This window comes from Mugil cephalus, chromosome 15 (genome assembly GCF_022458985.1).
Source record: "Mugil cephalus isolate CIBA_MC_2020 chromosome 15, CIBA_Mcephalus_1.1, whole genome shotgun sequence".
Lineage (NCBI taxonomy): Eukaryota > Metazoa > Chordata > Actinopteri > Mugiliformes > Mugilidae > Mugil > Mugil cephalus.
In genome coordinates, this window is record NC_061784.1 from 2,720,729 (window position 1) to 2,742,356 (window position 21,628).

General features: G+C 40.9%; 2 protein-coding genes across 3 annotated transcripts; one reads left to right on the forward strand and one right to left on the reverse strand.

Moving 5' to 3' along the window:
* Positions 1-354: 354 nt before the first annotated feature.
* gucy2d (guanylate cyclase 2D, retinal) lies at positions 355-11,339 on the reverse strand. Of its 2 annotated transcripts, none has more exons than XM_047607854.1 (19): positions 10,920-11,339; positions 8,288-9,307; positions 7,866-8,167; positions 7,353-7,725; positions 7,158-7,242; positions 6,952-7,066; positions 6,708-6,827; positions 6,515-6,595; positions 6,165-6,341; positions 5,926-6,082; positions 5,684-5,833; positions 5,357-5,505; positions 5,110-5,273; positions 4,397-4,589; positions 4,115-4,289; positions 3,615-3,713; positions 2,782-2,876; positions 2,574-2,656; positions 355-2,388 (listed from the first exon to the last, which is right to left on the reverse strand). In XM_047607854.1, the coding sequence occupies exons 2-19, from the start codon at positions 9,150-9,152 to the stop codon at positions 2,304-2,306; spliced, it is 3,468 nt and encodes a 1,155-aa protein (XP_047463810.1). In that variant the 5' UTR covers positions 9,153-9,307; positions 10,920-11,339; the 3' UTR covers positions 355-2,303. The 2 variants fall into 2 exon arrangements, with proteins under 2 accessions (XP_047463810.1, XP_047463809.1); XM_047607853.1 differs by having other exon boundaries at positions 10,899-11,339.
* Positions 11,340-15,496: 4,157 nt separating this feature from the next.
* On the forward strand, positions 15,497-21,411 carry hsd20b2 (hydroxysteroid (20-beta) dehydrogenase 2). Its single transcript, XM_047607275.1, has 11 exons — positions 15,497-15,741; positions 16,825-16,871; positions 17,054-17,129; positions 17,239-17,349; positions 19,552-19,619; positions 19,717-19,761; positions 19,893-19,927; positions 20,024-20,105; positions 20,195-20,260; positions 20,917-21,066; positions 21,148-21,411. The coding sequence occupies exons 1-11, from the start codon at positions 15,591-15,593 to the stop codon at positions 21,280-21,282; spliced, it is 966 nt and encodes a 321-aa protein (XP_047463231.1). The 5' UTR covers positions 15,497-15,590; the 3' UTR covers positions 21,283-21,411.
* Positions 21,412-21,628: the final 217 nt, after the last annotated feature.

Genomic DNA, 21,628 nt, shown 5'->3' on the forward strand with positions numbered 1-21,628 from the left:
GTAAAGCCACCCTTAACATTTCTATTGGATTGTTCCACTACTCACTAAAGCGGAGTCACACCAGCCCAAGTAAGTTACGTATGCCAATCCAAAGCTTGTTAGCGTCGCTGGCTCCGAGACTTGTGTTGAAGAGGTGAAGTGTGACATCCACTGAAGCACTGATTCTTCTTCACAAAATAAGAGTAGTTTTAATATTGCTGATACTCCATGTTAGCTTTTTCCAGTTTCAAGTAGCAACACAATTTGTAGATACATCAAAGCAGTCTTTAAATGCCTGTACCCAGCTTACTTGTCTATTTTAATTTACTTTTCCACTTTCAGACTCAAGGCTGTAAAACAAACAAGACACACTGCTTCACTAAAACCATAATTTATTTACAGAAACACATTGAGATCACTTTCAAAAATGGACAGTTTGGTCAGTTTTGACGATATGTATCTATTTGGCAAACAGATTAAAAATCTAGAAAAGCAGGTCTCATCTATACAACTGAATTACTCATTTTGTTCTTTAGCCCATCCACATCCATAAAAAAAAAAAAACCTTGATTCAGAGCACGGCATTTCTTCTTCTTTCGGGGGTTCAGTTATGGTTGAGAAAACAGCACTGCTGCTAAAAACTACACCTCGAGCAACCTGATAATCAAGTCGTCAGATGTCTTCATTTTTATTGCTTTATTCACTGAGCTACTGTGAGTTTATGTTCAAACGTGGTCAGCAGCAAGCTGCGAAGGAAATGTTTGCCTTTGCTTCGGTGGCAGACAATTAGCCAGTCAAGTGAGGGGACAATGTGACTTGTTGCTTTTTGAATGTACTGTAATTAAAACCTCATGTTTTGTTGAGATCTCATTTTGTGTCAGGGGGGGTTTAGGAACCATGCAGAAAAAAACAACTCCCTAACCCTACAGGATACAGATTAAGTCATATGTACAAATGTACACTATATACACTTCACCAAGCCGAATAGGAGAGACTAAGACCTCCTCTTTTTTATTTGTATGCTTCCCCCTTATGATCCATACAATTAGGACGGAGGTGAACACTTATTCTCAGTGGGCCTTCAGATTAAGCAGCTGATTGTTGATCCAAACAGAAGTTATTGGCTGACACAAGATGGCGATACACATGAAAAGGCTCAATCTGCTGAAGCACGTAATTGGAGATGATCATCTCAGTCAGTTAGCTCCAGCGCTTTGTGCATAAGTGACAGACCTACTGTACTAAGGAGGGTCTTTCTGTTGCTGTCCTGTTAAGATCATGTTGAACCCACAGCACATTCAGCCATGCACGCTGTATGTAGTATCATAACACCATAAGAGAGAGAAGCACGGACATGACAATTAACAATATGATGTTAGACACATGGACTTTTCTGAGAATTATTCATCATTAAAGGTTTCCCAGCTTTGGAGATGATTTTTGCCCAGGGTGAATTTTCAGTCTGTATTTTTATCATTAAAACAGGACTGAAAACTATATTTTAGAGCACATTCTTTTATGTAATAACTGAAAGAGTAAGTTTAAAAAAGCGATAAAGTCCACCGACTTTTCATGGAATAACACGTTAAAAGAGCCAGTGACGAGAAACACCACTATTAACAAATGAATGAAATGTTAAATAAACAGACTTGATGCTTCAACATACTGACAGTTTTTGGATAATATTCATTAAATGTGTGAAAAGTACCGTTGCCACAAAAGCTATCCCTGATTTGAGCTCCAAAGCCTGACCGACCTGTCTGGGGCTTTCTAGTTGAAAATTGACTATAAAATGTACACATCTGTTCATGCTGTGCTGTTATTAATGCTTCTAAAGTGAATCTAGTAGAGAAACAGATGAAAAGCAGCACTAGTACCCACCACTGGGGTGTCGATATCTTTAGAAAGCACAAATACATAGAGTACATGGAGCACACCATCACTACATGTGACACTGTGATCCAATAAAAACCAATACATTTCTGAGCTGTAATTCAACCTTAGTATGCATGTTAAGCAGTGTCCCTCTACTCTTATAAAAACAACTGATGCACAGGCACAGTGTGGACAGTTGCCTGGCACATTTTTGCATCTTGGAGCCCTGGGTTTATTGTGGCATCGATGTGCTAAACCTATGAAGTAAATGATAATATGCAAGAACAAATATTTGAGTCTAGAAATGATTTCTGTGAACCCATAAAAGTGTGAATTCCCAAGTTTCTGTATTCTGTATTGTGTATTCTTCTTTTCATTCACATGTGTCTATATTTGTCTGTTACGGTAATGGACATCAGTAATCTTGGACATCCGTGACAAACCACAGGTTAGTTCATCTTCTTTTGTCGATCCAGGAACTTTTGTCTTCTGTCTGGAGGTATCTCCTCTAAACTGATTCCATGATTGCTTCCCCTGTAACAGAAAATACAGCTTTGTATGCAACACAATGAGGAAAGAGTGGAATTCATCATACTTTCACACAAAGAGGTCATTTACACCAAAAATCTAAATTCATGCAGCGTATTAACACAGTGCAAGGATTAAATTACAAGTTTCAAGTTTACATATGTGGAGTAGTGACAGAAACATTCTCTTACCCGTGGATGTCTGGAGGAATAGGCAGAGGCTTGTCGAAATCTTCCTTCCCCACCAACCAATAAGTGTTCTCAATACCTTTTCCCTGGGAAAAATAATAATTTCCATTTTGTCAAAAGACCAGTCCTTCACTAGAGACATCACATCACATGTCTTCTGTGTATATCATACAAATATTGACTGTCATTTTTTTTGTGTGATTTTATTTACCTTTAACTCTGTCATGCCTCTGACATCGATTTTGTATCCAAGCTTTAGGCTATTCAGGATATCAACTGTGCTTTGGTTGACATGGATTCTGTAAGCTGTGGAAATACAGGAGAAGTAAGGTGAGACACTACAAGCACATATTTAATTTTCATCTGCTGGACCAGTCTGTAAGTTAAAAGTTGTGACCATAAACAGACAGAATCTGTATAGAATAATACAAATGAGACATTTAAAATACACCATGTAAAGACAAATAAATAATATTAAATCATTCTGTATCTGAGAGACTAGACTGAAATTGGGTTGTCTTTTTAATATTAAGCCACTTGGTGGCAGTAGACTACACGTTTATTATTTCTCTCCAATAGTAGAAATACAAAACCAACATGCCTACGTACATGACTAATATTTTAGATAGATTTTAGATTTGATGAAATACAGCATTTAAAGAAAACGAGCTGTACTTGGTTGAATGCTTTTATTACTGCAGTTCCTTCAAGAAACTCTATCAAATGTGAGGGTTACATTTTAAAACCTTAAATAATTACTTAATGGTTAATGCTTACATTTATTCTTAATTAGCACAGCATGTAGAGGGTAACCCAGGTAAACTTGGTCATTGACGACATTTCTTCTGAAACTTCAAAGTGTCCTCTAATTCTGCTGATAGTCTTAAAGGATTAGTGACGACTGCTCTCTTAAAGCCCTGTTTAGCCTCAAGCAGCATGCACACTGACTGCCACACACCTGTCCTCCGACATTCTGTGCCAATTTCAAAATCACGATAAAAGGATGTATCGTGTTGTTTAAATAATGACACATGACAAACTCACGCAACCCTGTGGACTCCATTCGAGATGCTGTGTTGACAGTGTCTCCAAACAGGCAGTACCGAGGCATCGTAAGGCCGACTACTCCTGCTACCACTGGGCCTGCAAAACATAGCATGCACACACAAAAACAGGTTTTTTGAATAAAACCCCATTTAACCATTTACGTTGTGGTAAGTGACTCAAACACTACACCTAAGCTGTGCATCACCACTTGTGTGTACATAAAGGAATTCATAGAAAACAGTGAGAATGCCAGGGCATGCAGCGTGCTAATTGGATGACAGCACTAAGTGGATAGAGTTTCCCGTGTTCCAGGGATAAGTTCTAGACACGGATAAAGGAAGTAAAAATACCTCCTTGCCTTAGCAGCTTGTGTTCAATTACTTGCCATTACTCATGTGTTTGACTTTGACCATAATGTCTTCTAGACTGAATTTAAGGAATCGTTATATTGTGATTAGGGTTTATCACAACACAGAGAGGAGGAACATACTACTCACCAGAGTGCAGGCCGATACGGATCCTGACTTTTAACTCAGGCATGTGCCTCATTTTGAACGTCCCAATGCAGTGAAGGATGTCAAGAGACATGTTGGCCATTTCAGCTGCGTGTCGGTTGCCGTTCCTGGTGGGGACTCCTGAGGCTACCATGTAGGCGTCTCCAATAGTTTCCACCTGTTTGCCATAGAAATGAAAAGTTGAACTCAGGTACACTGCATGTACAGTTTGAATATCATCTTATGTTTTCATTTTAGACAGACACTGGACCCCTCAACACTCACCTTGTAGACATCATGCAGACCAATGATAGCATCAAAGCACGTGTACAGGTCATTGAGTAAGTCGACCACCTCGATAGGCTCGCTGAGAGCTGAGATGGTGGTGAAACCCACAATGTCACTAAAGTACAGCGTGACCTCACTGAAATGCTCCGGTTTCACAGGCTTGCCCGTCTTCAGTGCCTGGGCCACAGACCTAAAGGAGGAACATGATGAGTGGAGGATGCTCTGAGGTGCTGACACAGAAACAGCTTTTCTCACAGGAGCTTGAGGAGAACATGAAGAACACATCTGAGTTCATTGAGGCATAATTGATCTAATTTAACATCAAATTATAATCTAATGAAAACATTTCTGATAATCAGTTGGGCTGTGGCTAACCTGGCTAACCAGTGATACATATAATTTAGTTTTGGAAATTTATATATTTGGGGCCTTATGAAATACATTAATAGAAACAGGTCTTGACAAATTACAAAGATATGACATAGACTGTTAACAGTTTTATGAAGTGGTCCATTCAGAGATTCTCACATAATACCTCAATTCATTGCAGTATGACAGAGAGCAACAATCAGATGAACCATTAATAATTTCAGGATGCAGACTCTGACCTCCATGAGGACGTACACAGTCTGGTTTTACTATTACATCTTACTGTAGATGTGTGGCCGTAACACCACCATGACTGTGTAATGTCAATGAAAATCACTCACTTGGGCAACATCTGAGCCACCAGCTTGTCAGTTTTCTGTCTCTCCACCTCCAACTCCTCCGTTCTCTCTCTGATCAGATCCTCCAAGTTGGAGGAGTACTGTTCCAACATCCTCAGCATAGAATCGATGATATTGGTCTTCTTTCCCTTGGTGATGTTTTTGAACTGTCATTTGAAAAAGAGGGGTCAAGAAAAATGTCCAGCTTGCTACAGAACAACATGTGAACAAGCGTTGCCTGTGTTTTTACCTGCTTAAAGATCTCCTCAAAGGTTGGCCTCTTCTCTGCCTCTTCACTCCAGGCCTGTTTCATAACCTGTATCACATCCAGCGGGGCCTCGTCCACTGACACGACAGGTCGACACAAAGGAGGAGGATCTCTGATCTTGCTGATGATCTCTGTCAACACACCAACATTAGACGTTAGAAGTACATGGAAATACAGACACAAACACATCTTGTGCAGCTACCAAAAAAAGGTAATGGCATTGCTGATAAAATGGCAGATGTGGTTAAGCGTCTTCAGCTCCATTTTCATGTTACTGTCCTCCATGGTCACTAGTACCATGTCACTCACCCTTTGCAGGCATGTCCATCATGCAGTAAGGTGGTGAGCGAGAGATAACCTCCTGCACAATGATGGCAAAACTGTAGACATCCCCGGAGAAAGTGCCCTTCTTCCTCAGACTGGAACTCCGCAGCAGCTCAGGAGCAGTCCAGTACAAATCTTTTTTTGTTGAAACAGTTGCAAGGCCATTATTAAAAATAATCTTCACAAGCAAACTCAAATAATAAGTGTGAGGATGCATATGTTCTCACCCTCTGGCTTTTCCTCGCCCATGTCAATGTTCTGTGCAATCAAGATGTCATTGAAAGCATAATCTGTCAACTTCAGCACAAAGCGTCCATCTACCACACAGTTCCGGGACTTGAGTCGCCCGTGGGTGATATCACGATTGTGTAGGTATTTCATTCCCTGATGACAGTTTGGAAGGAATATGTAAGCCATGAAAAATATACTGTACTGAAACTTCAGCAGATCAATTAGACTCTCTTACCCGGATCAAATCCATTAACAAGGAAGACTTGAACATCCAATCAAGACGCACTTCATCATTGCTGAGCAAATCCTCCAAGCTTCCCCTGGAGCAGTGTTCGGTCACCACACCAAAGATCCCAGAGTCTAAAAACAGCCCCAGGAACAGATTGAGGTTTTCATGCCTCATGTCTCTCAGCTGTGAGGAAGACAATGAAAATATCACAGCCGTATTGTGAAAATCATCATGCTTGATACAAAAACCATCCAAAGCTTTTGCTTTATTTTAAGATGACAAACTGTGTTCTGAACTGTGTCCTGGTGGGGATTTTGTTGTTCTAATAATTATTAATTAATCTTGCATTTATTTACCTTGACAAAGAAATCCTCAGTGTTGCTATTGACACTTGATACTGATCCATTTGGACACTTCTTCAGCCAAACCCAGTCACCCTAGGATGCGAGCAAAACAACACTGTCTTTGCATGTCTTTGTACCCATAACATCCAAAATGCATGAGTCTGAACAAGCGTTTATTGATTGTGTCATTTTAGTTTTCCCTCACCTCAAACACAGCGACATTTGAGCTGTCTGGTGTAGAAGCTAAGTAGCTGCGACCCGACACCGAGTGGTGAGGTGTCTTCATATCCGCCTGGCTTTTCATGATGCTATCATCATTTAGCTTCTGCTTACGCACACACACAGTTCAAAGAGGACGGGTCAAATCAGAGCAGGTGACAACTTCCACACATTACATACTTGCAAACCACATTAAAGTACTTTCAGTATGGATTCTGAACACCACTGACCCGTTTGCTGACTTGAGTATTGATGAAAATCAGATCATCGAGGGTCAGGACTACCTTTGACGACCCACCATTACCACCACCCCCTCCAAAGCTGAAGCCAACTCTACCACTTTTCCTGCACAGGCAAAGGAACAATCATATTATACTGCAGAAGACACACAAAGCTGAACTGGATGAGACTTCTTTTCATAAACTGCTGTCCATACTTGAATTGAATGAAGACACCCAGTCCACTTCCACATAATGCAGTGAACACAAGCAGAAGAAAGAATAACGTGACTGAATCTATGCCTTAAGGAAGAGAAGACAAAAACACAAGGACAGAAAGTTTGAAAGCACTGCACTCGGAAATCCTATGAGCTTAGATGTTTTTCATATGGAGACAATCCCAGTGCACTTACCTCCACTACAGGCAAAATACGGGCTAAACCAGCAACTTGAGTCTTTGTAGGGAGTGCTGCCTGCAAAATGGATCGAACGGCCAAGATATTTCAAGCCTCCAGTCTTGCCATCTGTATGTGCAGCCTGAAGAGAATGAGTTGAGTACATCGAGTTGCCCATTCCGCTGTAGTCCAGGACTACATAGCTAGCCTGCATGCCTTCATCATTCTTGCCAGCCCCCAAGTGCTGATTGAAGCCTTCAAATTCAAAGCCACCCTCACTTTCGCCCAGGATCTCTCCAGTTACCCAGCGGCCGCTGCTGGCGCGGGCCTGCTCAACAGCCATTGCCGTATAGTATAACATGTTATAGATGGTGCCAAAGAATGGAGAAACCTAACAGAGGAGACAATAATGTGACACTTTTGTTTTAATATACATGAGATGTTATACTTATCTTATTTTTTCTCTACTTCAATTTTTTTTTTAAATCTTTTTTTAATCTCAGAGTGACATGTTCAGTAGGGGGGGCTCACCTGCTCTGGTGGAGTGTTGCTGCGTATTTCATAGCTGTCCTGGGCATCTTTGAAGGCCTCGTAGAAATTGCGCTCTCCAGAATCCATAGTTATGGTCAGAACCCCATCATAGGCTTTCCGCAGCTTGGTATCATTACCTAGCTGGTAGTAGGATGTGTCTTTGTACGGTAGTGAATACAGAAGGGTGTCATAGGGAATGAACACGTAGCCACGGTCAATCATACGCATGGTCAAGGCTGTTGTCAAAAGTTGGTACTGGGCTTGGCCACCAATCAGGACAGAGGGCATGCACATGATTATCACTGAGGAAAAAGAAAGGTTTTAAAAGGGTTCAGACGTTATACATTTGGAATAAATATGTGAATGTTTCTTGATTTTGCTCAAAATTAACAGTTTTTTAGTCTTATTCATGTGCAGCTCACCTCTGACCCGGTCTGTTTCGCGTACTTTCATTAGAGCCTTGCGAGGTCCTTCCTTGACGCTCTCCATGGTCACAACAGGGGTGACAGGGAGGCCAAGGGCTCTCAGTGAAGAGGCCAGCTCCTTCCCTGTTGCTTCCCAAATGTCTGTGTCCTCGGAGATTATGGCCACATGGGCCCAACGAAAGTACCGCAACACAGTAAAAAGTACATGGGAGGACAGTGGCAGCGGCCTAAGGAAGGTAGGATACATCTTTCCTTTTTTCATGTTGGGCTTGAGGCAACTCCAGGAGAGCATCCCAACATCCCACTCTTTTGTGTACAAAGCAGCTGCAGAACAGTAAGCTGGGTTGGCTGGGCCCAGGAAAGCAGAACCATAACCCTCCAGATCACCAAAACGAGCAAGGGCACGAGATGACTTGCAGTCCTCATTGATTAGCGTGTAGTCATACCAGTAGCCTTTGTTGAGGTAGGGGTCCTTGTTTATGCGCGAGGTGGCGAGGCGGGCTGCTAAGTCAGGGAGAGCTTTAGAGTATAATAGGTCACACGTCCAAGGACCAACCAGAGCCACTTTGAAAGTGGTTGCCCATGTTTGACAGGGGAGAAATGAGAACATAAGTAAGAACAGAAGAAACCAGTTCTCCCACCAACTTCTGGTGCACTGTGTGGTGGATGGTGACAACTGTGGTTTAGATGATCTTGAAGACAGTGGTGATATTGATAATGAGTCAAACTCACTGCACCCATTAAAACTGTTAGTGACTACTGTCCGTAAATGTCTTTTTCTCTTGACTTTTATGGAGTTGTGTTGCCATCGTGGGTGGTAGGAGAGGTTGTGCAGACAGCGTGGGTCACTGTGATTTGTCATTTTATTCCACAGCTATTTAATTGCTTCAGATACCAAAGTGGAGAGTTTATGGTAAACAGCGTAAGAGTGTCTTTGTTAATGAGACTGTCTCCCTCAGGACACTGGAGGCCTTTAGTCCAAAGTTGGACAAGTGACGCGTTGGGCCCAAGCCATCACTGCCCCCGAGAAACAAAGAGAAAAGGTAGAAAGAATTAGAACATTTGTTGCATTACATTCAATGGGATGAGGGTTTGCTCCATAAGTGATGCAGCCAAGAAAGGACTTATTCGATCACCTGGGTACAGACATGATCACTGACCTGAACTCACATCACTCTGAGCTGTTATCTTTAACAGAATGTGATTTTGAATCTTATCAGCATCCACCTGTCTTGCTGAGGACACAGTGCCCAGAGTCCCCATGCTGTTCCTTTGAGAATTAATGTTATGTGGGTAACAAGCTGATTAGCTCTTGAGGAGTCATAGAGTTTAAATCAAATGCCAAGTAACGTGGAGCTAAATCTGGCCTTGATGTCTTTATTTGGTCTAGGGTTCTCTTTTCAATCATTCTCTTTTAATCTCTGCCATCAGTTTAAGGCTTATTTCACTTCTTTAACTCCAATCAATGTCCTACATCTAAATTTGTATCAGCAACAAAACATATCTCAAAATTAAGATTTCTATGTCTGATGTTGATTTTTATAATCTAAACCTTGCAATTCACAGTAGTGTAACCTGATAATATTATTATTCAGATGTGGCTGTCCTGTTGGTATTAACATTGACAGCACTGCAATAGGCCTTACAACATGCTAGTGGTGAGAAAAGTTTTACCTGCAGCTAATACTATCAATCATATCATGTATATGGAAGTTCAGCTTCCAGTAGTAAATTGTTTTATAAAGACAATCTGAGCCCTTCCACAGTGGAGTTCTTTGTAGTGGGAAATATGTGGCACATTCACTGAAGAGGCCTGTTACTACTTTGACTAAAATGGAGGTAGCATTGGTGTGCTTCATATCTGTTGAACCGAATTTGGCAGAGTTTGAATTATGAATTTCAGAAGAGAATCAGTTCCATAAATGTTTAGTTATTGACTTTAACATAAGGACAAAAAGACACCATACCGTTAGCCAGATAGTATAATTGTTTACGTCATATTTGAACGTTTTCGGAAAACAGGAAAAAAATGCTTTTTTAGCAAGCACATTGGTACTGGTGTTGATATTTTAACAAAAAGTCAAAAAATGATGGCTGACGGCAGGCTAACGATATTTCAAAGTTTTGTCTTCTATCCACAGAGCCCAATGCAGACGGGGCTAATTTTCTATTATAAAAGAAAGTTTACTTGTTGTTTCAGTTCTAAAATATTATTTTACCAGGAATGATTTCTGAAAGGCTGTTACATGTATGAAATTAAATTAGGCCTTTTACACCAATGTGGCTTTAGAGTCTCAAAATTCCCATTTAACAACAAAAAAGTACAGCTGAAACATAACGTTATAATGTTAGCAGCAACCAGCGAGCTCCCTAAAGTGGCTAATACTGTGGCTAAACATGCTACTGAAAAAAATGGTATATTGATGTTAATTCATAAAATTATACTTACATTAAATCGATAGTTTCTAATATGAAAGTCCCTGTGAGGGATTAGAGATCCGTTCGTGTTACAAAAGGCTCTCCTTTACAGAGGAAATAGTCCTACGAACAGGTCTGAACAGTTCTACAGTTAAAAATACGTCAGAAACCAACATCAAATGTTACTCACAGAAGAGAAGACCATTCTGACCTGGAGTAGTTTTTCTACATATCCCAGTTGGTATTGGAGTCTGTTGCTGAATGGCACCCGGCAACCTCCCGGTGGATTAAGAATACTGAAGTACACAGCAGGAGTGGTTATCTTTGGTCTTTTATTGTGAAAATATACCATGGGTAATCCAAGAGTCACAAAATTGAAATGAAAAACTGCATTATCTCCTCTTTCTTCCAAGCTCCCGAAAGACAATGTTGAAAATAAAAAAATCTCCACATTTCTGGACGGTCAGTCTTGATTTTGTCGTTCCTATCTTGGACTGGGACTCACCCCAAACCACAGAGCAATGAGACAATGCGTGAGAAGAAGCCTGATCCAGAATTTGGATTGGTAAAAAATAGACTGGCAGAGAACTGGGTAGAGCTAACAAGGTTGGAGTAGGCAGGAATGGCAAGCTTTGACTTCTCAACCTTCTTTAGCTTTTACTTTAGCTTTTAATCCATACCAGTGTGGGAAGAGTGTGTGTGGGGAGGGCTGAGGAGAAGAGAAAGAAGGTGAAAGTAAGAGCCCATGAACACTGTGAATCCTCTGAACAGTATGCTAATTTAGGTGCTGATGTACCCTCAAAGTTGTATGCATATAATATATAATAAATAATATAATAATAAATCAGAACTCAGAAGAACTGGAGTGATTCATTGGACCACCTCCTGGCTCTGTTTGAAATGAAGAACTGTAAAAATGAAACATCCTCAGGTTTATAAATATAGTTGAATAAACAATATGATTGTGGAAGGAACTCATCATTCATTTTTAAAGGTTTGAGGGTTAAGTATATGGAATTAAAAAGAAAAAATAGTGATACTTCACTAATTTTGAATTTTGCATTAAATTGTAAAACATCACCTTCAACCCAAGGTTCTGCTTTATCGCTAACAACTGTTTTAAATAACAGAATTGCATGAAATAACCTGGAGTCTGGAGTGACTACAGTGATACCTGCTGTATCCTTATACAACCTTGCTTCTGCAAATCCTTATGAGACCTCATGTTCTTTCCCTTAGTCCTATCAACATATGCTGAAGATGTTAAAAGAAATGTAGCACACACGCCAGTAAAATGGGTCTTTTGTGTGATCATCTACCCATGTACAGTTTGGATTACAGCAATATTTATTCCTTCCATAACCTGTTAAAAACAGAAAATGATTTTGGTAAGTAGGTATTAATAGGGTAACAACCTGTCCTTAACACAAGTGTTTCCTCACATCACTAGTTCCTGCAAAATCTGGATGTGATATCTGGGTGCAATTCTAAGTAAGGCAAACTGTATGAGCTGCAGTAGGGGGCTATATATATATATTATCTCTGGTAAGCCACCAAAGATCTGGTGTTGCTCCTTCTGACCTGCCAAACTCCACAGTTTAGTGTGCAGCTACAGCTGGAATCTAAGCCTCGAGGATAAGGGAAACCCCACCTTTACGAAACAACGCTTGAATACGAAGATGCTAAAGATGCTCACAGATGATGCTAATATAAATAGCTCCAGTGACCTCTGCTCAGATTAACGAGTATCAAGGTGTTCTCTTACATATATAAGTGCGAGGCTGTGTTTGTTCTTATTTGCCCTGCCTTGCACACTGATAGAAGCCATGCCGGAGTAATCAGATTAGTCAGGTGAGGCTGTGCCTAACTGATCTGCAGCTTGCAAGCCTCTTAGTGGCATGGCTGACAGAGTCCTGACAGAAATCACTCTTCAACCATAGCAAGGTCAGACACTTGCCTGGTCCAGTTGAGCAAAGAACAAGTTTGACCCACTGTAGAGGCAGCAACCATTCATAGTCCTGATGCGAGTACCCAGCTCTTCTGACCTATAATTTTTTTATTATTTTTAGTTCTTCAAGTTAATTATTTTGAACCTAAATGACTACCAAGATTATATTATCTATTGAAGTAGATTAACTGGTATTACATATAATCCAGGCCATTTAAAGTGCATGAAGGGATACAAAAGTACTTTGGGACTTGTTTGTTCTTTAAGATACAGCTTGTCTTTCTTTAACAGATAGTATAATACTGGCACATGCTAGGTCACGCGACTGGCAGAACTGCAGTGTGATTTGACAGTTTATACTCTGTAGTCTTTCCTGGAACTATTTACCTTCTCCAGTGAAACCATTTGTCAAAGTTAAATAATCAGATGCAGAGAAAATCCCGTGGGAGGAGCAGTAAAGAAGCTTAGACGCTTGCCTTGTCTATGACCTCACTCGATTGATCGGGACAATTAATTTAGCGGCCCTCAACGGTGACATAACTCTAGGCTTCTGGGACCTGAGCTTGACAAGCAGGGAAACCTTTCTGAAAAGTATGTGTGAGCATGACTGTAGTTACAATGGGTGTTAGCTGATTTAAAAAAAAGAAAAGAAAAAAAAGCATGCTGTGACTGTCTGGAAACGAAAGGTACCTCAGTGTTAGGATCAGAGAAATGCAGGCAGGAAGTGAAGAAGATGTTTTTCACCCACAATGATCGGATAAGTGTTGATAGGAACAATAAAAGAAAAATGTCACTGTGGTTAACCCTATATAGTATATTCACTTAAGAACTCATTAAAAATCTAAAATGTACAATTACATCACTAAATATAAATAGAGGATGTGGTGATATTACACATGTACTGTCTGAGTAATGAAATACACTTCTGATATGTTTGTTGTTGATGTTGTTTTGCTTTAATCGTTTGACATTTAAATACAGACAAAGCACAACAATATAGACAATAAATAGGTATAATACATATAATAAATGATATTTCATTCATATTGATTATATTTGTAGTACCGACATTGACAGGTCCAGCTGTGACCTGTCAGGTTACTACAGCCCCCTCTAGTGGTGGTAGGTGTTTTCACAAAGTGGCAAAAAATATCTTAAACTTAGGCATGACTTTATTGATCCCTTTGGGATGACTCTGGAAATTATATTTTGTTATTATTATATTATATTATATCTGGTTAAACATCCAAATGTTTTTAACGTTAGGAAGTTAACATACATGTGTTTCAGTCTATGTCCAATAATCCACTTGTTGTAGAAACAATTAAATATGTTTAATATATGTTTAAGTTGCACAGTGGTGCAGTGGGTAGTAGCAAGAAGAAGCTTGGTTTGAACCTGCTGGCTGGCTGGGGACGTGTTCTCTGTGGGTTTTCTCCAGGGTCTCTGGTTTCCTCCTTCAGTGGTAAGACATTCAAGTTACATTGGCTGTGAGTGTAGCAGTTTCAGCCCTCTATGAGTGCAGTTTATCGATGATGGATTGACACTTGTACACAATCTGTACTAAAAAAAAAAAAAAAAAGGCTTTCAAGCAAGAGTTTAGCTCCTTTGTTTGACAGTCAGTATAGTTGCATCTAATAAAGTGATACAGCACTCACTTTAAAACAAGTTATCTCTTTACCCCAGTTTGACATGGCCCTCTGTGCTCATGTGTCTGTTAGACATGGGGCGCTATGCTACAAAGCACATCATGTTAACTTCTGAGGTAAGACAGAGTTTGTGAATTCAGCTCTGACTACATTTCCTCCAAACCACAATGCCTGGATGGTTTATCAGAGAAATGCAGTTTGTGTTTTGATAAGCTTTTTTCCATGACTTGGATCACATGACTGTACTGTAGGTATGACATCTATGATGAATGCCGTCACATTTAATCAAGGGCATTATCAGTTTATCAACATGCATACGCTGGTTTTGCATGGATGGGTAGGACTGTCTCTGCTCGCACGAAAACACGGCAGACTGTGACTGCAGCAGAGAATTATCAGCCGTCAGCAATATAGTACTGTACTGTACTGCAGCCAGCTGATGAATCACTGTTTTGTTTTGGGTTTTTGTGATTAGATGCATGCACCAAACGCACAACGGGGACAGGACATTTTTCTGCATGTTACCAAGTTTACACACCAAGCCACTCATCTTGGAGAGCACTATACAGATTGCATAAACAGCTGTTAAATTGTAGTTTGTCGTCTTGGGGTTTGGAGGCTACAAAATAAAACTCTTTACAAAGGGAGCATGAAGTTAACAGATTTAATGACACTATCAATATCAAGTGTAATCTATCAAGTGATATCATTTAAATGCAATGATATTGTGTACAGATCTGGAGGAGTCTGAATCTGCATCTGCTGCTAAGTTGTCTTTTTTTTGTCCAGTCCAGAGTCTTCCAGATTCCATTTGGTGAACTTGTTTTAATTAATCTATTCATTCATTATGCAAGCTACTGAACATCTAGTCTCTTTTCTTGTTAGCAGCATTTGTGATGATTGCAATTTTCTTTTTCCACAGTAGCACACGTATTTCCATACTCCTGGAGTCCAGAGTGTATGAAAGCACAGGCTTCAAAACTAGAGGGAATCTTCAAACAAGAAACTTCTCCGAGCTCACAATTCAGTCTGCAGAGACCTTTTAAAGGATTAATGGCATCATGGGGTCCGGGGGTGTTTATGGTCTGTCAGTTCATCCTCATCCTCATCCTCATGACAGCAACATGCAGTGATGGGTGGAACAATGTGGGAGGAGCACAGTGCATAAAAAAAATGTTTTCATTTCCTCTACTATAAAATTAGGATAAACCAGCTTTTAAACATTAGTGCACAGGGAGCAACATTGTACAAGGATATCCAGCTCACTCAGGAATTCTTCTGCAAGATGTCTTACACTGATGCACTGGCCATTGTTGGAGGATTTATTGTAATTTTCTTCCTGATGAAAATCACCTGGAGATCCTGGTGTGGATTCAGAGAGTATGTTTTATCTGAGCTCTGGCGTGTTGATTTAAGGAAACATGGACAATGGGCAGGTGAAGTAAACTATAAACATTACACTTCATGTTCTTTTACGGGTTACCTTATTAGCAAGACGAGATGCTAACCATGTTTGTGGCAGTGTTCGTGAATGCTTGTTCATTTGTCTGTGTAGAACATCTATTGCAAACAAGAACATGCAATTCTGTCTAGATTTATGTACTTGATAAGTTGTTCACATTCCGCCTTGATAGGGCTTTTCCGCCTCGCTGTGTGTGTAAACATCTTGGATATTCTTTCCTCTACAGCGTGCATCTTTCCTCACAAACTGTAAAGCTAAACTTTACACTTTGACAACTGGGTCTTCTTAGCCAACAGTTGGCTTTTGGAAACGCAACCAGTTTGAATATTATAGTTTGTAAATGAGAATGTCGAGTGCATCAGAGGTTCAACTATTGTTTTGAGAAAAAGATATACTGGTGATAAAGACAGTCAATTTGGAAAAGTGACTGAAAGGTTGGGACTAGGTAAAACAAGACCTGTATTTTCATGATGTAGTTTAATAATTAACTCTGAGCTTTTATTCTTATATGTAAAAGACTTTTTGCCATCAGGAGAACACAATGTTTTGGTCCACAACCAATCCACTGTATGAATTCACATCAGGATTTGAATATTATACACAACCCCACTCCAGAGGTAAATAACATTGACCATACTTAGAAATGTACCACCATTTAAAAGATGGACCAGACACCCCCAACCCAAACCAATGACACTTCCCGATGGCAGCAGCCATCTCCAGCAGGGTGCAGCCTGACCCAGACACACACAAAAAAACAACTCAAAAAAACATGAAGAACAGCACAAGATGTTGACTTGGCCTCCAAATTCAATAGATCCCAAACTGATCAAGCGTCTGTGGGATGATCCACAGAGGCCCCTCTGCTCAACCCATAGGTTTGTGTTTTGGAAGTACAAGGGAGACCTACACAATATTAAGAAGGCGGTCTTAATGTTATGCCTGATTGGTGCATATCTATATATCTGTATGTACAGAATGTACACAGCATGTATGTGTAAGTAGTACTATAAAATGGTTGTAATACCGATTTCTGTGTGTGTTCTTCTTTGTGCAGTTGTCACTGGTGCCACATCTGGCATTGGTAAAGCTTATGCCATGGAGGTGAGTCTCCAGTTTCCTTCTACAACAAATTCTTGGTCCAAAATTTAAGTTCAGAACTAAGAACAGTTTGGGAATGTGTTCATACATGCTTTAGACAAAGAGTCTCAGATATCACCATCACAGAACCTGGTTGTGAGGTTAAGACAGTCAATATACCTGTCTGCCTGCATTTCACCTTCTAGCTGGCACGAAGAGGCCTGGATATAGTTTTGATTAGCAGGTGTGCGGATAAGCTTCAGATGGTTGCCAAAGAGATCGGTGAGTCACATTAAATATAATGCTAATGATCTGCATTTGTGTTTTTGTTACTTCAGATCATATTACTTTAGATCATAAATAATCCCAAAATATTCTTTGACTCCTTTAGAGGAAGAATATGGCAGAAAGACTCGTACGGTCCAAGCGGACTTCACGGATGGCCACGCCATCTACCCTGCTATAGCGGAGGATCTGCAAGGCCTGGAGATTGGAATTCTGGGTAATGGGACCACAGAGAAAGCAGAGAAAAAGCAATAGGAAATTACTGATATGCTTTATGACATCAGAACTATGTGAGATATGATCAAAGTAGAGGGCCTCTGTTTTATAAGTCGTTCTTTGCAGATACCATCAGGAAATAAGCGTAATATAGTATTGAATGAGCATAGAAAGAGTCTCTTTCAATAAATCTAAGACTCCAGTCACCTTCAAGTTTTAGCCAGGCTAGCTTTTCCACGTATTTTAGGTCTTTATGCCAGGCTAAGATAACTGACTGATACTGGTAGCTTCATGTTCAATATTTATTAGAGTCTTACCAGTCTTTTCATCTAGCTCTCGTCAAGAAACTATAACATGTTTTCATTGTCGTCATCATCTGCTTATCCGGGTCCGGGTGACAGGGGCAGCAGTTTCAGCAGGGAGGTCCAGACGGTCCCTCTTCCTGGCTACTTCCACCAGTTCCTCTGGAGGAACCCCCAGGCGTTTCCAGGCCAGACAGGAGATTTGATCTCTCCATCGTGTCCTCTAACGGGAAGTGTCTGGGAGGCGTCCTTACCAGATGCCTGAACCACCTCAACTGACTCCGCTTGACGTGGAAGAGCAGTGATTCTATTCTGTGCTCCTTCCATGTGACCAAGCTCCTCACCCTATCTCTAAGGCTCAGCCCGGCCACCCTGTGGGGGAAACTCATTTTGGCTGCTTGTGTCCATAATTTTGTTCTTTCTGTCAATACCCAAAGTTCATAACCATAGGTGAGGTTTGAAATGTAGGTCGACCGATAAATTGAGAGCTTCACTTTTCGCCCTAGCTCTCCCTTCACCACAGACCAGTTAAGCACCGCATCACTGTAGACGCAGCTCCAATCCTTCTGTCTCTCCTGCTCCATCTTTTTACCCCATGCGTAAACCAGATTCCAAGATACTTGAACTCCTCCACTTGAGGCAGTACTTCTTCCCCAACCCGGAGTGGGAAATCCACCCCTTTCTGACTGAGAACCATGGCCTCAGATTTGGAGGTGCTGATATTCATCCTGGCTGCTTCACACTTGGCTGTGAACTGCCCCAGTAAGAGCTGCAGGCAGGTCGTAGTTCGATGAAGCTAAGAGGACCACATCATCCGCAAAAAGCAGAGATGAGATCCTCCAATCACTGAACTCGACACCTTCCACCACCCGGCTGTGCCTAGAAATTCTGTTCATAAAATTTATGGTAACTGGTGACAAAGGTGACAACCCTCACTGGGAACGAGTCTGACTTACAGCCGGACCAAACTCACGCTCCTTTGGTACAGGGACTGACTAGCCCTTAGCAAAGGTCCATTCATCCCATAAACCCGGAGCAGGCCCCACAGGATGCCCCTGGTGACACATTGGTAAGTCTTCTCCAAATCCACAAAGTACATGTGGACCATTTTCCCTCCAGCACCCTAGTGAGGGAAAAGAGCTGGTTCATGGTTCCGCATTGTACCTCCCTGATCTGAGATTCAACTATTGATCGGACCCTCTTTTCCAGACTTTCCCAAGGGGGCTGAGGAGTGTGATCCCCCTATAGTTGGAACACAACCTCTGGTCCCCTTTCTCAAAGATGGGGACCACCACCCTGGTCTGCCACTCCAGAGGCACTGCCTCCAATGTCCACGCAATGTTGCAGAGGTGTGTCAGCCAAGACAGCCCTACAACATCCAGAGCATTGCGGATCTTATCTCTCCCGGAGACCATTCGGACTCAATGTCCCCCAACATTTCCGGAATGCGGTTGAAGTTCTGTCAGAGGTGGGAATTAAAGACCATCTGGACAGGTTCTTCCAACAGCAATTCCCAGCAGACCGTCACTCTACGTTTAGGCCTACGAGATCTGCACAGCATCTTCCCCTGCCATCTGATCCAACTGACCACTAGGTGGTGATCAGTTGACAGCTCTGATCCTCTCTTCACCCAAGTGTCCAGACATGTGTAATTCCCAAAATATAAACGTCTTCTTCAAAATCAGCAGCGTATCCATGAGTTTCCTTTTCTCTCGCCCTGTAGTTTATTTAATGTGCTCCCTCTGATCTCCTCTTGAACCTTTTCAGACCAGAATATAGCCATGCTGACATTAAAGGCTGCATTGTGGAAGCACAGGGGACTAGATTTGTCAGTTAAGGATCTACGAGGAAGATTTTTGCTCATTAACAAGGGTTCTTCTTTGTGTCTTTGCAATCTACAGTTAACAATGTGGGAATGAACTATACTGATCATTTTGCCTACTTTCTGGAAACACCAGATGCTGAACAAGTAGGTTTTGTGTTTTAAATGTCTTTTTCGGATTAAAAACTATTCTGACATATTCAGTTTTTCTGATTTATCAAGTGTGTTTTTGCTTGTTTTTCAGAAAATCACTCAGGTGATCAACTGTAACGTGCTGTCTGTCCCTCACGTAAGACATCTACTTTAACCATGTGACTGTGGTTTTAATGAAGGATTCACATCTGCTGCAGCTTCCTTTTACAGACTATTGTTGCATCTAAAAAATTGTTAATGTTTTTGTGTTATGTCATCTTAACTCAGATGACCCGACTGGTTCTTCCGCACATGGTTGAAAGGTACAGATGCATAAATTCAAATGTTTATATTTGCTCTGATATCATGGGAGTAGGGGGTGATTTATAGATGTTTGTCCCCCATCCTCCTCTCCCCAGAGGGACAGGGTTGATCATCAATATATCATCTGAAGTGAGCGTCCGTCCACAGCCTTTGTTGGCTCTTTATTCTTCCACCAAGGTACTTATTCATTCTGTCATTTACATTCTCTCAAACACACCCTGAGCAGATAACTGTCTCACATATGCTTGTTTTCTTCTTTATTTCAGATTTTTGTAACATATTTTTCTCAGTGTCTGCATGCGGAGTACAAGTCAAAGGGAGTTACTGTGCAGGTAAAGTGCAATGACAGGTCAAAAGCTGAAACCTGATGTTTATTTATGACTAAAACCCAAGTGATTGTCATGAGTCAAGCCAATGTTCCTTTTTTTAAAATATTTTGTGAGTATGTGTGAGTAACATTTGCACAATAGCAGGTTATTTCCGGTCATCATGTTGGACTGAAAAGAACTGTAAATGAAACCAGCTGAGTACCTAACCTGACCTTGGTGCAGAGTGACAGAGAGGAAAGAGAGTTCACCTGTAATTAAAGTACACTGTGGGTATGACTCGATGGACACAGGTTTAAGAGGGTGAAACTAAAGAGAAACATGACAACTGAAGTCTGACTATTTACATGAGGAAAGTTTGCAGAGCTTTTCTAGAGTCTACATTGGTGTATCAGCCAAACACGAAAGATAAATGTTACATCACATATAATGAACCAATCTGAGGTCACTACCTTTTCAGTGGCTGAACAAACATGCAGCTTATAAAATGAACCTTTGCCCCTACTGACTCAGGGTAGTGAACTCATTTCTTCTTTTTAATTTGGACACCATTGCACTAGCCGAAAAGTGTTGTTTGGCCGCTGCTGTTCCTACTTCAGACTTGTTATGATATTGTGTAAATGGAAGTTCCTCCTGTCCAACCTCAGTTAATGTTTCCCCAGTGTGTGTCCCCCTTCATGGTGTCTACTAACATGACGCACAACCTAAAAGTCAACTGGTTTGTGAAGAGTGCTACGGCATTTGCCCACGAGGCTTTGAACACCGTGGGTCACTCTGTCTACACCAGCGGCTGTCTGTCCCACGCACTGCAGGTCAGAGGCATGACTGTGTATAAACACACTCTAGTTATCAGCTGAAATATCTAAACACTTCTCTTTCACAACATCCCACAGGACGTGGCTCTCACAGCACTCTTGCCGGACTGGCTTCGGATGTCAACATTCTTCATCATAAAACAACGAAATCTGATAAAATTTAGTGAAAGAAACACAGGAAAGGAAACGGAGAGGCTCAGTGAAAAGCAATAGCAGTCTTTTGCCTGCATGTGTACTAATGTTGAAATGTACCATTCTTGTGTGTCTGTTTCAATGGATTATCTTCACTGTAGTATATTATCACAGAATGCTGCACAATACAGACATACTGTTGTATTTTAACATTTATTTTCTTGCCATTTCATTTAGCTATAAAGAAAACTTCAAAGGTCTTATTAACTGGGGTTCTGTCATGATAACAATAATATACAGTGGGGGAAATAAGTATTTGATCCCCTGCTGAATTTGTAAGTTTGCCCACTTCCATAGAAATTATCAGACTCTGGTTTTTATGGTTGTTTACTGGTTATGGGTATAGACAGAATATCAGTCGAAAATG